Genomic DNA, 16,275 nt, shown 5'->3' with positions numbered 1-16,275 from the left:
TAGATCTTGTATGCCAAACATAGGTTTGGTTGGCATTGGGTGGTGGTAGCAATTTTCAAAGTGCCTGATGTATATTTGTGTAGATATACTATATATACACAAATATATATACACACACACACACACATATATATATATATATATATATATATATATACTGTGTAAGTCCAAGCTGCCCTGTTGCTTAAAAAAAATCATAGAAACACGTCTCAAAAAACGTGATTATTTCTGCTTGTGTGTGTGTGTGCGTGTGTGTTGGAACTAAGTGAAAGGCAAAGGTAGGAAAAGGTAATTTACTCACACTGAATACTGTATAGATTTGTACAAGTTGATAACAGTAGTTCTGTGAAGCTGCACCTACAGTATTTACACAAACGGGAGTCGTGGGTAAAGAGAAGGAAGTAAGGAAGGAAGGAAGTCCAAAACTAGGACTGGGGTGGGGGGATGGGGAGGCTGACGGCGTTCCTTTCGCCTCCTTTGATACTACCCCCGCTCACTCCTCTCTTTCTCCTGCATCATTAATTCTGATTGTAACTTTCGCCGGCTCCGCTCTGAGAAGGGAAACGTCTCGCGCAACTGAAGCTTCCTGGCAAAATTGCGTGGGTGGTCAAAGGGGCTTTATTTTCTTCTGTAATTATTTCGTATTTGATTTTTCGGGATCCAATAACTATTCGTCGGTTCCTATGGCAACGGTGTACTGAATGTTAAATGTTCAAGTATGTTTAGAATGCTAGTAGTCTTAATCACAATGTGTGGGTTTGTCAGTTTGTTCTGTGTGTGTGTGTATGTGTGTTCTGCATCTCACACATGAGTCTGCATCCTCTGGGTGTGTCTTTGGGAGTAGTCAGAGGGCGTAGAGGAGTAGGAGAAGCGCGTAGAGCTACCGTACTTCCCCAGCCCTGTTTCCGGGCTCTGGCCTGGCCCTGATCCAGGCCCGGGCCCCGGCCCCTGTGCCTGCGCTGGCCCCTGGCTCACTCCTTGTCCCGTGGGATACATCTCGTAGGAAGGGCCCTCCTCGATGGGCGGGGCGAAACCCATGCGGTAGCTCGGATACTGGGAGGGATACCCGTAGCCGTCGTATGCCATCTGGGCGGTGGCGTCCAATAGGCCGCAGTCTCCGGGGTAGTCCCCGGGAGACTGGAGAACGGGGTTGGGGGGAGCCTGCTGACTCGGCACCGCCCGGGTGAAGGTGTTGAACTGGGCATAGCTGGCATGGGACATCCTGGAGGGGGGCCGCGGATCGTAGCAGCCCGTCCGGGAACCTGGCACACCACTGGGGGGAACGCCACTGCCGGCGGGTCCTGGTGGTGGGCAGCTGGACGTGGCACCGGCTGGCCCGGCCTGCCCTGGGTTCGGGGGACGGAACTCTCCCTGGTAGTGGATGGCGCGGGACTGGGGTCGCGCCTCGTCGTGGGTGGTGGCCCGGACGTTGTAGTAGCCGTTGGTCGGATCCTGGAAGAGTTGGGGGAGATAGTTGGTTTCTCAGTGCAGAAATGCAAACTTTGTTATAACAGTAACTGGAGCACAAATGGTTGATACAGTGCGTTCCAATATTATCAGCAGCAATTTGTGACATGTACAGCATATTTGTGCTATAATACATGTGACAAAAAGGAGACAGTGTTTCAGTTATGCTACACGAGGCACCAAAACAAATTCTGCATAATATCAGTTTCCCCAGCAGGGCCATGTACCAGAGCTAACCTAAAGAGTTTAAAGAGTAAGCAACAGATCATGGATACCTTGAGCTATTTACAGAATAGCATACCATCATCTCCTTGTTGCGTGCATTGAAGCTAAGATCTTCTTTCGCGTTGTTTCCAACTGGCTGTGCATCTTTGCCACAAAAACTGCTTTAGTCCAGCAGGGCGGGAACTCAGGAATGCCAGGATGCTTGGAGCACATAGCAGCACAGAAGCTGGTGCAGCTCACCCTCACAAAACATCATGTCCCCAGCCCATGTCCCCAGAGAACTCATGGCTGACTACTACAGTAACTTCAGGATGAGAGCCTCCCCAGGAGCAGTTACATCAGGTCGAGATTGTGATAATCACAGGATTTCAATATCCACTGTCTCTGTGATCCTGTTTTCCCTGGAGATGATCATGCCCACAAAGTCTGCTGAGCCCGAATAAGACTAAATCTGCTCAATGCCAGCCACCTGTTAGGCATTTATGGATGACCTGACAGTCACCACAGAGTCAGTCCCAAGCTGTAGGTGGCCAGCCAAGTCAGATCAATGGTGCTGAGAAGAGGAAAGGTGGTTGACAAGTCCTGGTTCAGTGTCTGCAGACTCAACCATCCCAAGGGCAAGGTGTTTGACAGCACCATGAGGGATTCAGCACCCATCCAGTCTACCTGTAATAAGCTGGATGGTTGGCTGAAATCAGTGGACCAGTGTGGCCTACCAGGGAAGATTCAAACATGGCTGTACCAACATGGCATTATTCCCAGAATCCTTTGTCTTCTAGTCCAGGAGGAGGTGAGAGCAACAGTTGATGAGGAGAGATCATGCAGGATGGTGGCAATGAAGCAAATAGAGAGGAAGGTGACCTGGGCTGAGCAGCTGCATCGGATCAAGTTCTTCATCAAGGTGGTGTATGATGTGCTTTGCTGCCTGTTTAACCTACAGGCATGGGGCAAGGCTGAGACATGAGCTTGTCCACTGTGCTCTAAGCGTGGAAACCTGTAGCACATTCTGAGCTTCTGCACAAAGGCACTGGGAGAGGGATGGTACTGATGGAGGGACGGGATAAGGTCCTGAAGCTCATTGCTGGATTTGGGTGGGCCAAGCATTTCCACCACTGCAATCACCTTCTTCAGAGCCTAAAAGCATCCAAGACCCTCTGCAAGAACATCCGCATGAATCCTGGCCTCTGCAAGGGACTGGCAGCTGTTGGTAGACCACAACAACGGCCACTTAATGACCACCAACGTAAGACATTGTTCTCCTGACTGACCGATTGGAAGAAGCCATTGAAAAGAAGCTCGCCATGTAACAGGGACAGGTCAGTGACTTTCAGCAAGTTGGATGGAGAGCAAGGTGTCTACCGATAGAGGTCGAATGCAGGGGCTTTACAGCCTGATCCCTGTCCAGAACCTTTACATTTCTGGGGAATTGATGGAGCGAAGGGGGGAAGAGCCATCAAGCAGAGAGAACCTCAAGATGGCTGTGGCTGAAGAGAGAAGGGCCATGGAGAGCAAAGTAGGTAGCTGTCCGTCTGAACACAAGGTGGGGTCTCATCAGCCTCAGCTGGGTCATCTGGATGAGGGTGTATCATGTTGAAATTGTTGCTTCCAGGAACATTATTACATGTTTCTTTCACATTATTTGAATTTCCAGAATTTTAAATTATCTGTTGCTCTCTCTTTAAACACTGAAATAAAAGGCAGAATCATCCCTGTCAGAGACATACAGTAGGTGCTGCTGCCAAATCAAAAGGAGAGATCATGTGAAATATTAAAAGAAAAATCGATCAATTTAAGAAGTGCGTTGGCCTTAGTTGGCCCAGATCTGTCCAATATTAAAAACTTGACAATGCCAAGAGCAGATAGAAGGACTAGCTGTAATCCCTTCTACAACAAGGGACAGTTTTTTTTCTAGTCCTTCTCACATAGAGGAGAAATAAATACATGTGACCCGTGCTAAGCATAAATTCCCATGCATGACGGCAGACTATAATGAAATGTGTGGATGTGTGAATCCATGGCCCGTGCAAGATATAACACTGTGGATTCATAAGGGGTGGCTCACTCTACTGTGCATTTTATTCATGAAAATTTCATATTTCTTCTTTGGCTGATGATTTTTCACATCCTTATAGGTTCCTGAGTGGTGTTCAACTTGACAAAGATAAAACCCAGAGGAGAGTACAGACGGTGTTTTTCACACATATATTACACAAATGCGATGCAAAATGCCATGGGGGTGAGGACGGGCAGAGCGCGTAGGTCTGACCTTGAGCTCGTACTCTTCCCGTGTGTCCAGGGAGTCGCTCCTCACTTCCTGTTTGAGGTCCATGTCATCCTTGAATGGCTGAGTGGAGGGAGAGAGGGAGACAGAGGGCAGAAACTAAACCATCAAACAACGAAACACACAGACGGAAAGAGGGGGAGGCGAGAACGGAACGGAGGATAAAGCAAGAAGGGAAGGAGGGAGAGGAAAGAGGGAAAACATATATTCAGCTTGTTTTTTGAGCATGGTAGACAAAAATGGGTTAAGTGCCGGGGCGAGGTGCTGCTGGAGTCTTCCGAATGATCTGGAGAATGGCTTTTGGGGAATTACGTCATGTAATTGTCTTGTAGAAGCCAATGAGCCACCTTTTATTTACCATAATTGAGGATTTCAACGTAGAAATACTTTCATGTGCCTTTCCAAGCTGTTTGTTGGCTCAGTGAATTGAATTATATATATATCGAGTTTAGAAGTTTAGTAAAGCGATACAGTTTAGTGACATGCTATCAACAAAACAGAAGCTGATCGCCTCAGAACAAGATGCCGATTTCAAGCTAAATGGAACATGACATGAGGGATTGGCTGCTTAAATAGGCCGGCTCATAAAGGCCCATAAGGGCTATGCAAGCTATGCATCATTTATTACTAGTATTTAGAAGTAGCAATAAAAGAACACCTTTTTTCAACTCCTGAAATACATACACATTGTCTACTCTATCCATGTGCTAGATTCTTTGTACCCTGTTACATCAGTAAAAGCCTGCAAATCAAATCTGCAATATTTTGCAGAGAGTAATAAGTTCCCCTGTGCTTACCGTATCTTTGGACCCCAGCGATGCCTTAGTGGGTTATCTAGCTAAGCTGAAAACTCCAAACAAGAGGCAACGCAGAGGCAGTATCACAGCAGGACTCAATGCACCAATACACCTCGAGGGCAGCGATTGTTTATAAAGCTAAGCCTTACCATAACCTAAACCTCTACTGTACTGGAGACCTCACCGACAACCCACCCTGTGCATCCTTCCTATGGGGAACACGGATAAAACATGACCCCTTGAACTCAACAAAACTCATGTCGAGATAGAAAGAAAAGGGTTTTTTTGTTGCTTTTTTTAACGACAATACACTATTACAGTGCATCTTGCAAAACCATGGCACGGTTGTAGTGATGATTAACATCTTTACGAGTGACTTAGTAAAAAGGTTTGTTTCATTTTCACATTCTTTGATTCAAATTAGATTCTTCTTTCACATTAATTTAATCTCCTGTAAGTGTTTTCAGTTCGCAAGTAGAACATTGCTTGCGGCTGTTTTCATTTTAGAATCTATTCAAGACTCATTGCCTTCTGCTTGAGGTGCAATGCATATGCGTGACCCGCAGCGCTGGCATCACAACACGCCCTGTATCACGGCAGTGCAGAGCACCAATACTTATGAGGAGCTAGAAGTACATCACTTTTTAAAAGTTCTTCATTTTGTCCATCTATTCGGTTGTTTGAGTAAATGTTATTCCTTAAGGATCTGTAGATTAAAACTTGAATTGAAAAAGGCAACATAAACCATTTAACATGCATCATTTAGTGGTTACAGAATATTGATGATGGTTCAAAAATGAAAATGATGGTTGGTGATTGCAGAATTGTGGTATTTTTTATATTTTCTCCTTTTTACTGCTGATTTCGAGGGTGTGGGTGTATCTGTGTGTACAGTAAATATGTGTTTTTTTGGGGCGTCGGACCCGCTTGTGGCCATTTATGTTTGACATCGTGGTCCAGTCTCCATGGCCCCAAGGTGACTCCAGAGGTGGGTGTCTACTCACGGAATACATGGCCTTGACCATGCGTGTTGCCGTGGAGACACTGTCGGCCTCCTCCTCCAGGCTGTGGGTCTCCTTGTTGACTGTCTCCACCTTGATATCCGGTTTACCCAAGGTGACCCCTCGGCGACCTGGAGTAAAAAATAAAAATAAATTCAAGTTAAATAATAAAATAACAGACAAAAAAACAGACAGAATTTGTGAGTTATTACTACGGTCTGTACAGGGCAAAATGGTTATCACTGACCAGTATTTTAAATTTGCCATTTTCTTTCTTCTTTTTTATTTTTTATATCACAAGCTGGCAAAGTACAAGGATATTTATCAAGTATAAATACCCAAAGAAAATTGTATTCTGGTAAAAGTAAAAGTTACTCAAATAATTGCTCTAATAGTTTCCTTTTGCTGTCAGCAGGCTCAAACTCATGAGTTTGTACAGGAATATTCACATATACGAAAAAAAGTTGCAGGTGTTACAGATAAATATTATTCAGTAAAACGCAAGATATTTGCTCTGAAATTATGCAGGAGTAAAAGCATAAAGTCCTGAAATACAATTAGTCGAGCAAAAAATAGATAGATAGATAGATAGATAGATAGATAGATAGACAGACAGACAGACAGACAGACAGACAGACAGATAGATAGATAGATAGATAGATAAATAGATAGATACAGGGAAATTGCAGTGCTCACATCAATACAATAAGCAATAATAATTAAGTAATATATAATGTAAAAAAATATAAAAATTAACAAAAAAATAGAAAGTAGTAATGAAATTTAATAAACATACAATATACATTAAATGTAATAATTAACAAAAAAAAAAAAGGAAAAAAGGCTAATAAATCCCCCCCAAAAAACAAAATATAGCTGCGGGCAGCAATACACAGGGTCCAGTTGAGTCATGTTAACTACGCATTAACAGTTTTTCAGATTCTGTGAAACACAGTATGAGTTACAATTTTCAGAGTTTACATTAAACGTTGCTTCGGCTCCTCTGGTCTGTCATCTGAACAAGCGTAAATACTACACAAAGAAACCAGGTCTACAAAGCGCAAAAAAAAAAAACCGAAACCGGACTTATACTGTTTGCGAAACCGGACTTATATGACATCGCTTCAGTATGTAACAAAGCACCCCGCTCCACAAACCAATCAAGATGCCAATGTTCTTCAACTTCTGGTAAATTTGCAACTTTTTGTTTTTCACTTGCTCAAACTTGCGCCACAAGATGACAGAAACGGCCACGTTCCAATGAGACCTCAACCATGTCTGTGGGTTCGGCGATTGTCGTGTTCAAGACACTTTTGGCCCAAAAAATGCCAAGAAGATTAATCAATAAAAAATAATAAATATAGCTGCAGGCAGCAATACGTGGGGTCCAGTGCAGTCAGCCCTTCGTTAAAGTTCAAAGGACGAGTGTGCTTTGGTTCTCTGTTCCGGGGTGTTTTGTGACTACGGAAGCTCATTCGTTGTCGCCTGGTTACAGTGTAATTCTATAATTGGGTGGTGTTTGCGGCTGTGGGTGGGTTTCCTAGGCCGCAACTAACAGTCATTATCATTCTGAAGTAGGGCTGCATGATTATGGCTGAAATAATAATCATAATTATTTTTGTCAATATTGTGAGCACAATTATTAATCATGATTATTACTCCATTTTGGGGACCAGAATTATTTTATTGCACTTTGTAAATGAACATAAACCTATGAATAAATAAACTAAAGTAAGTGACCTCAATCGTAGAGGATATACAGAATGAAATAAATTGTGCGTAGTGGGCTACACATTTTTGTTTAATAGATTTTTAGATAGATTTTAACAAATCTTTGAGGCATCTGGAATGGAACCCCAAAACTATAAATATTTTAAAAACATATACAATAAATACACGTTCCTTGTATTATGTAATTGCTTATGGTTAATGTTACCACTAATTGTAATTCAGGAAGATTGTAGACATTGATATCACTGACATGTCTATAAATTCTGACAGTGATGTCATTGAGTTTTTATTTAGTAAAACTTAGTCTGGTGTGTGTCAGTTGTCCTCAGAAGCGTATATATATGACATTTAATAAAACAAAATTCTGGTAAGACATGAAGGTTGATAGTCATGAAATAATATCACCTTTGTAACTTTGTATGGTTAACAGATTGTATCTTATATTCCTTTAGTTAAAGTCCAATCGCAACAATATCTGTCACGTGATCTGTGTACTACATCAACTTGCGCATGAGCGATTGCGATTGTTGATCAAAAAAACCTCTTCCACAATACTGAACTGCCCATCTGGATGAAACTCGAAGGACGCCATGTTGGAACTGCCCAGAATACACATCTTATTCACTTTGTCTGTGGGTTCGTTGGATCCATGACATCCATAAAGTTATGACGGTAGTTACATCTGCATATGCCACCATCTCGGTGTTGGGCAAACACCAGAATGCAATGCTTTAATGTGACCTGTGCGGTTCGGCATTTGTGCATGCGTGCGATGATAACAAAATACACTTTTTAATAGGATATGTTGTGGAAAATAAATTATTCTACTATAATGGAACGATCTGGATCAAATCTGGACGACGGCATGTCCGAACGGCCCAGAATACACATGTTATTCATCTTGTCTGCGAATCCATGAGATCCACACACCACTGAAGTCAGTTTTTCATGAACAAAAGCAATAGGGCTCCCGCCGTTTCGAGGCTGGGGCCCTAATAAACAATAAGCCTCTGCATCAACAATTCGCAAATGTTCAATCAAATCAAATTAAATTCTCAAATTCACACAGAAAATAACGCAAGCATAGAAAATTGAAAGCAATTTCGGAAAGCAAGTGAGAAATTAGAAATTGAAGTATAAATACCTCGAAAAGTACTTGAGATGGAACTACAAAAAGAAGGGTGTGTCCACCGTGTTTGGGTTCAGCAGTGGGCGCCTGGTGGCTTTAAAAGAGGCGCCGTTTCAAGAGACCTTTACGTTGCGAGGCACTCCGCCCGCACAAGCTCCTCATTATACGACTTGATGACACAGAGCGGGTATAAATCTTAGCTCTGTGGATCTATGGCCGCGGGGGGGAAAGGAATGCTTTATGTTCACAAACACTAATTGGAGCACCCCGGGCCATAGGAATAACGTATGGCAAAGAATAATAATACAGCCCCGATATCTCCTGGCTCGTCACGTTCTAAATCCTACGGCGCAATATGCCAAAAAAAACGACCCCACAGCGAGGAAATGACGGTGGGCGATTAAAGGCTGTTTGCCACACTGTATGAATATTCATTAATCACGTCTGAAGAGGAAGCTATACGGCTGGCATACGTTTGATTCCGACGACTACCAGCAGACTGACAGAGAGGGAGACACACCCACATGCACACTTTGTGCGCATGAAACAATAGTGTGAATATATATATATATATATATATATATATATATACACACACACACAGATATGTGCATATATGCATAAACTAAATGCACAAATATCACTTCAAAATATCACATCAAAACATTGATAGTGAATAGAATTCACACACACAGACACACACACACACACACACACACATATACACACACACTGGTGTGTTCTTACTGCCTTTGCGTTGGCGGTAGAGGAAGAAGGCGAGCGCCAGAAGCAGCATGATGAGGAGAATGGAGGATCCCACCGTTCCTCCAGCAATGATGCTGACGGGAACGATATCTGTAACAACAGGCGGAAGCCAGAGGGGGATTGTTGCAAAATACGTGTGGAGTGAAAGGCTCCGGGGACGGCGCAGGGGATACACCCCCCTCATGCAACACATGCATGAGTCCCCCTCAATAAAAACATGAAATGACATTAATAAAGACATTTCCAGCATAAATTGATGCAGAAAAGGCACACGTTGGTGCGTAGACATTCCCCAGAATGCAGGAGACTTAGTGTTTGACGCTCAAAATTGCTCGTTCAAACAAAACCTTCCTCAGACGGAGGAGAAAGTGGCCGGACAAAGCAACTGAACGAGGAATTTGATCCAACAGTTTGCCGCTAATGTAGGAGAGTTGACGCTTCAGGCCGGATTTTAAAACATGCTCTCGCCTTGCTCACGTCTATTCAACGCCATCAACTCTTTCTATTTGGGATTTTCATGTCGTTGAGTGTCTTGGGTTTGTTACGAGGCTTCCCTTGTTATTGGGTTACGGAGTTTAGTCCACGCCACAACTGCACCGTGTCCCCGACGAGACCAGAGACCGAGGCGTGAGGCCTACGCGCCAAACTGCCCAATGACAAAACGATGAGGGTTAAGAGCCCGATCAAAATCATCAAAACGTGGTCGATTCTTCCTAATGAAGTGGGGCAAGTCGCAGAGAAAACTGTTATGAAAATCCATCTCCATTTTGACTTGACTTACTCTGTTCTGCTTTTGGCACAAATGTTGGCCAAAGCAGAACACTAGAGCAAGTCAATCAATCAATCCGATCGTAAAAGTAATAATGATAATAAAAAGGAAAAATACAAATATGGTCAAATGCATAGCGTAAATATCATGCTCTATTTCAGTTTCGGGGCCATTGGAGGCATTGAAGGATCACAGTCCTTCCTCAGCAAATGATTTTCAATCATTGTTTCTGTTGAACTCAATAGATTCACCTCGTCCTTCAATATTCAGCCAACAGCTAACAGCTAACAGCTAACCGCCAACAGCTAACAGCTAGCTACGGTTTGTATGTATCCAGGTAGGTTTCATTCTTGCAGCAGTCGGGCCTTTTGGTTCATACTTTTGAAGATTGTGGATTTTGTCCCCCATTTGTCCCCCATTACTTGCATCGAACTCCTGATGTGGAGGATGGAGCCGTGGCATCCACTTTGGAGAAGGAGAAGGCCGGACTGCAGCGGGATCTGAACCCACCTGACACTAACATACCCACGTTGGTTGAGTATTGAAGGAGTTCAGTACTAACGTCTCTAACTCTGGCTTAAAGTAAAGTAAAGAAAGAAGAAGAAGAATGAGTGTCATCAAGGTTTCTAGTCTCTGCGAGCGTATGCCTGCCCCGACGTACCCATCTCCTCCAGGGTGATGATCATGGTCCCTGGGCCGAAGGCGTTCCAGGCGGTGCAGTTGTAGGGCGAGTGGAAGTCGGACTCCATGACGTTGTTGATGGTGAGGGTGGAGAGGACCGCCCCGCCGCCCTGCGAGGGGGGCTTGCTCTGCTCCACCGTGTACCTCTCCATCAGGGTGCCCTTCTCCTTCTCCCACACGTTCTCCTTCCACGCCCAAACCTGGGGGAGGAAAGGATGAAAACAGTTGAACTTACTGGGTTTTTAAAACCAGATTTATGCATATTTTTGGATGAGGCATATTTTCTCTTTGAATCTTGAACATTGTCACCAATTGCTGACCACCATATTTTTTAACCCCTATCTCAAATTTGCCGTTTCCAAACCATAAGAACTTTACATGCAACGGTTGGAGCTACATTACTCATCCTTTCGCTCAACTGTGAAAACGCCAACATCCACTGGCCACTGAGTTACGTTATCTGTGTGTGGCTCGTAGCTTGTTAGCATATTGTTAAGTTATTGTTAAGTTGTCAACAGCTTGTTAGCATGTTGTAAAAAGCTTGTTAGCATGTTGTGAACCGCTTGTTTGCATGTTGTAAAAAGCTTGTTAGCATGTTGTGAACAGCTTGTTAGCATGTTGTAAACAGCTTGTTAGCATGTTGTTAACAGCTTGTTAGCATGTTGTAAAAAGCTTGTTAGCATGTTGTTAACAGCTTGTTAGCATGTAGTTAACAGCTTGTTAGCATGTTGTTAACAGCTTGTTAGCATGTTGTTAACAGCTTGTTATCATGTTGTTAACAGCTTGTTAGCATGTTGTTAACAGCTTGTTATCATGTTGTTAACAGCTTGTTATCATGTTGTTAACAGCTTGTTATCATGTTGTAAAAAGCTTGTTAGCATGTTGTTAACAGCTTGTTAGCATGTTGTAAAAAGCTTGTTAGCATGTTGTTAACAGCTTGTTAGCATGTTGTAAAAAGCTTGTTAGCATGTAGTTAACAGCTTGTTAGCATGTTGTTAACAGCTTGTTATCATGTTGTAAAAAGCTTGTTAGCATGTTGTTAACAGCTTGTTAGCATGTTGTAAAAAGCTTGTTAGCATGTTGTTAACAGCTTGTTAGCATGTTGTTAACAGCTTGTAATCATGTTGTTAACAGCTTGTTAGCATGTTCTTAACAGCTTGTTAGCATGTTGTTAACAGCTTGTTATCATGTTGTTAACAGCTTGTTATCATGTTAACAGCTTGTTAGCATGTTGTTAACAGCTTGTTATCATGTTGTTAACAGCTTGTTAGCATGTTGTTAACAGCTTGTTATCATGTTGTTAACAGCTTGTTAGTATGTTGTTAACAGCTTGTTATCATGTTGTTAACAGCTTGTTAGCATGTTGTTAACAGCTTGTTAGCATGTTCTTAACAGCTTGTTAGCATGTTGTTAACAGCTTGTTATCATGTTGTTAACAGCTTGTTATCATGTTGTTAACAGCTTGTTAGCATGTTGTTAACAGCTTGTTATCATGTTGTTAACAGCTTGTTAGCATGTTGTTAACAGCTTGTTATCATGTTGTTAACAGCTTGTTAGCATGTTGTTAACAGCTTGTTATCATGTTGTGAACCGCTTGTTAGCATGTTGTTAACAGCTTGTTAGTATGTTGTTAAAAGCTTGTTAGCATGTTGTTAACAGCTTGTTAGCATGTTGTTAACAGCTTGTTATCATGTTGTTAACAGCTTGTTAGCATGTTGTTAACAGCTTGTTATCATGTTGTTAACAGCTTGTTAGCATGTTGTTAACAGCTTGTTATCATGTTGTTAACAGCTTGTTAGCATGTTGTTAACAGCTTGTTATCATGTTGTTAACAGCTTGTTAGCATGTTGTTAACAGCTTGTTAGCATGTTGTTAACAGCTTGTTATCATGTTGTTAACAGCTTGTTAGCATGTTGTTAACAGCTTGTTAGCATGTTGTGAACAGCTTGTTAGTATGTTGTTAAAAGCTTGTTAGCATGTTGTTAACAGCTTGTTAGCATGAGTGTGACCCTCACGTCGTCTGTAGACATAGATGTAAGGGTCTTGTGTGGGGTCCGGCGCATCGAACAAGCTTGAGCATCTTTCCAGATCAAAATTCATATCGCCTCTTACTCCAACGTAACTTATCCCATAAGTATTAGTAAGTCGTACTTTTTTGTGTTTTTTGTATATTTTGTATCTTAAGTTTTCTGTTTTGAGATTTTTTTTTCGATTTTGGCTATTTTCTCTTTGTGAAATTTGGTCTAAATGTGGATATTTTTGTCCATTTGACTATTCTTGTTTTACTTTTTCAGAGTGCTATTTTTTATGCAAATTGTCCAATCTTACCGCACCTTACTTCCAATTCCTCGTATGTGAAAATGTACACATCTGTACACACGACACACGGATTGGGACTGGGGCTCCGAAACGCAGCTACAGTGAATTCTAAAATGCACATATGTTTCCCGCACTCGCTTATTTTTTTTCATAGACATCTTTTATTTTGCACAACCCAGGAAAAAATGGCCCCAAAACATACAACCAAGCGCATACTCGTAACGTATGGAACGTACATAAATACATAAATAAATACATAAATACATAAATACATCTGCATATGAAATAAATCCTGAAATAAATAAATGAGACAATAAATGTAAATATAAATATATACATTTGTAAATATAATTAAGTTAATGAACGTCAGCGCTGGCTCCTCCTCTCTCCACCGGCTCCGAACCAGTGAGACAAACACGCTCCATTCATTTGAATATAACCTGTGGAACTGTGGCATTATAAAAATAAACGTCCCCTGAAATTAACAAAAGTAGTCTTTTGAAAAATGGCGTCAAATTCTTTGAAGAGAAAAACACATTTTTTTTAATATTTACATTTATTTATATATATTTTTTGCCTCATTTCTTTTCTTCAGGATTTATTTCATCTACATATTTATTTGTTTCATTTACATATTTATTTATTTCATTAGCATATTTATTTATTTAATATTGACTAATGGCGTTCCATAGTAACTTGCTTATGTGTCATTGTCCCTCCATGGTGTTGTGTAATAAATCCCCATTAATCCTTAATCCTAAAACATTAACATTAAACCAAATCCCTTATCATGACGTTCCCGTTTGCCCATGTTTTTTTCTTTATTTCTTTATCCATTCGAACTTTTATTCAGCACCGTAAACACACCCACGCACACACGTGGTGAAACACATACACACACACACACACACACACACACACACACACACACACACACACACACACAAAGGCAGACTGTAAACAGATGGCGAAGTCAAGTAAGGGTAAGAGAGAGCGGAGACAGTCTGAAAGGGAATATATTTTATGCAAAACTAATGTTTTGCTTCTGTAACTCATTGGCTGTTTCGATATGTCCAGGTCATAAGTATTTTATTATTTTTTTTTTTGCCAAACTCCAAAGATGGGGGAGGGTTTAACTTAGAAAGTGCACCCACAGGCATGCGCACACTCAATGTCAAAATGAACGCAGCAGAGGTGTAGTGATAAATCGGCAAACAGGTCTTTCCACTTGAGGAAATTTGACATTATCAAATATGAAGCACGCTGACATCAAATATAAATGCAGAGCCAAATATTGTGCTAAATTTCCTTTTAACCTGCTTTTAGGGTCTCAAAAGTTGACAGGGGTAGGGGGAGGGGGGGGGGGGGAGTCCTACTACGGCCATTTTGTTTCCCCCCTCCCTCCCTCCCTCCCTCTGCCCAGGTCATGATCTCTCTTTCCCTGTTTCTCGACGTCTCTCCCCCTCCCTCTGTGTCTTTTCTCTCCTTCTGTGCGACCAAAGTCGTTGTTCTCTGTTTACCACACAACTGCTCCTTTGGCTTTCGCCAACCTCACACACACACACACGCATGCATGCACGCACACACACACACACACACACACACACACACACACACACACACACACACACACACACACACACAGAAAGAGAACACATTTTAACACCCAAAGAAATTATTGTGCACAAACACAGATTTATACACACACACACACACACACACACACACACACACACACACACACACACACACACACACACACACACACACATACACACACACACACACACACACACACACACACACACACACACACACACACACACACACACACACATACACACACACACACACACACACATACTGGACCTACTACTCCATATTTCATAAGTGCCTGTGTCTCCGCATTAAGCGTAGAATAGGACGTCATATCACATTATACGCTCCGAGAATTCTGCCGGAACGGCGGCGGCGGCAGCAGGGGGTAATGTGTGTGTGTGTGTGTGTGTGTGTGTGGGGTGGTGGGGGGATTGAAGCTTTTTAAAAGCTCAGATTTCTGTCATGTCGGCTCACCACAATTGGATAATTGACACTGAAAGGTACAGAATTACAATCTTTCTCTGCCGTTCTCCTCCTTATCCTACTTCATTTTGCATCCCTCTCCCGTTCAAGCTTTCAAACATCACCCCCTCCGCCCTCCTTCCTACTTTAATATCTTTCCTCTGTGACGGTTGAACCGATTGAGTTTTGCCATTAATTGGGTCACATCACCCAGGCGCCAAGGCTCTTGAGGTTCGATGCACCGACGTTCGACTCAGCCGCTGATTCACTCGCCGCCGCATCTATACCGCATCGGTAAATCGCTCATCCCTGGCATTTGCGAGGAGAATTTTTCTTTTTTAACTGGGCATCACTAAAGGTGAATAATATTGAATTTGACTGAAAGACTGCAGAGCATTACTTTTAAATCCTCGGTTTACTTGGATTCCTTGGATGGCAGGGTCGGACGGAAGTGACGTGGGAAAAAATATATATAAATAAATAAATAAAAAGGAAGTGACCTGGATAGATGAATGGATGGCTCGATGGAGAAACAGATGGATGGATGGCGGGATAGAGAAATGGATTCAAGATGGATGATGGATGGAGGAAATGATGGATACAACGGTATATGGAAATTAGATGGCTGTGTGGAGAAATAGATGGCTGAAAGGATGCTAGAGAAAGAGATGAATAGATGAACAAAAAAATATATGGATGAGAGATAGAGAAATACCTAGATGGCTGGATGGATGGATAGAGGTGGATGGATGAAATGCTGGCTAATTGATAGAGAACTGGAGGAATTGATGAATGATGGAGACTAGATGGATTGATGGATGCTAGAGAGAGAAACGGATGAATTGATGGATGGATAGATGGAGAAATTGATGTATGGATGGACGGAGAAATGGATACATCTATGGGTGATTGCTGGCTGGATAGAGGGATGGATGGGCGGATAGAGAAACAGATGGGTTGATGGATGGATAGATGGCTGGAAGGGTGGACAGAGATATGTATTGTTTGATGGATAGATGAATGAATAGAGATTCATAGAGAAATAGATG

At 42.2% G+C, this 16,275-nt stretch overlaps 1 protein-coding gene across 2 annotated transcripts in view; it reads right to left on the bottom strand.

The window, feature by feature from the left end:
- Positions 1 to 801: 801 nt before the first annotated feature.
- Positions 802 to 16,275, bottom strand: part of kirrel1b (kirre like nephrin family adhesion molecule 1b) — a gene marked incomplete at its 3' end in the record, with an annotated part of 64,304 nt that continues 48,830 nt past the window's right edge. Inside the window, exons 11-15 of one of the 2 annotated variants that reach the window (XM_080011659.1) lie at positions 10,827 to 11,046; positions 9,379 to 9,486; positions 5,775 to 5,902; positions 3,959 to 4,072; positions 802 to 1,452 (exon numbers count right to left, since the gene is read on the bottom strand). In XM_080011659.1, the coding sequence (XP_079867785.1) occupies positions 802 to 1,452; positions 3,959 to 4,072; positions 5,775 to 5,902; positions 9,379 to 9,486; positions 10,827 to 11,046 (1,221 nt within the window). The remainder of the gene's footprint in view (positions 1,453 to 3,958; positions 4,073 to 5,774; positions 5,903 to 9,378; positions 9,487 to 10,826; positions 11,047 to 16,275) is intronic. The other variant, XM_080011660.1, reaches the window with a different exon arrangement.

Source organism: Zeus faber, assembly GCF_960531495.2.
Source record: "Zeus faber genome assembly, chromosome: 12".
Lineage (NCBI taxonomy): Eukaryota > Metazoa > Chordata > Actinopteri > Zeiformes > Zeidae > Zeus > Zeus faber.
Note: the sequence above shows the minus strand (reverse complement) of the source record. Positions and strands in the feature narration are given on the sequence as shown.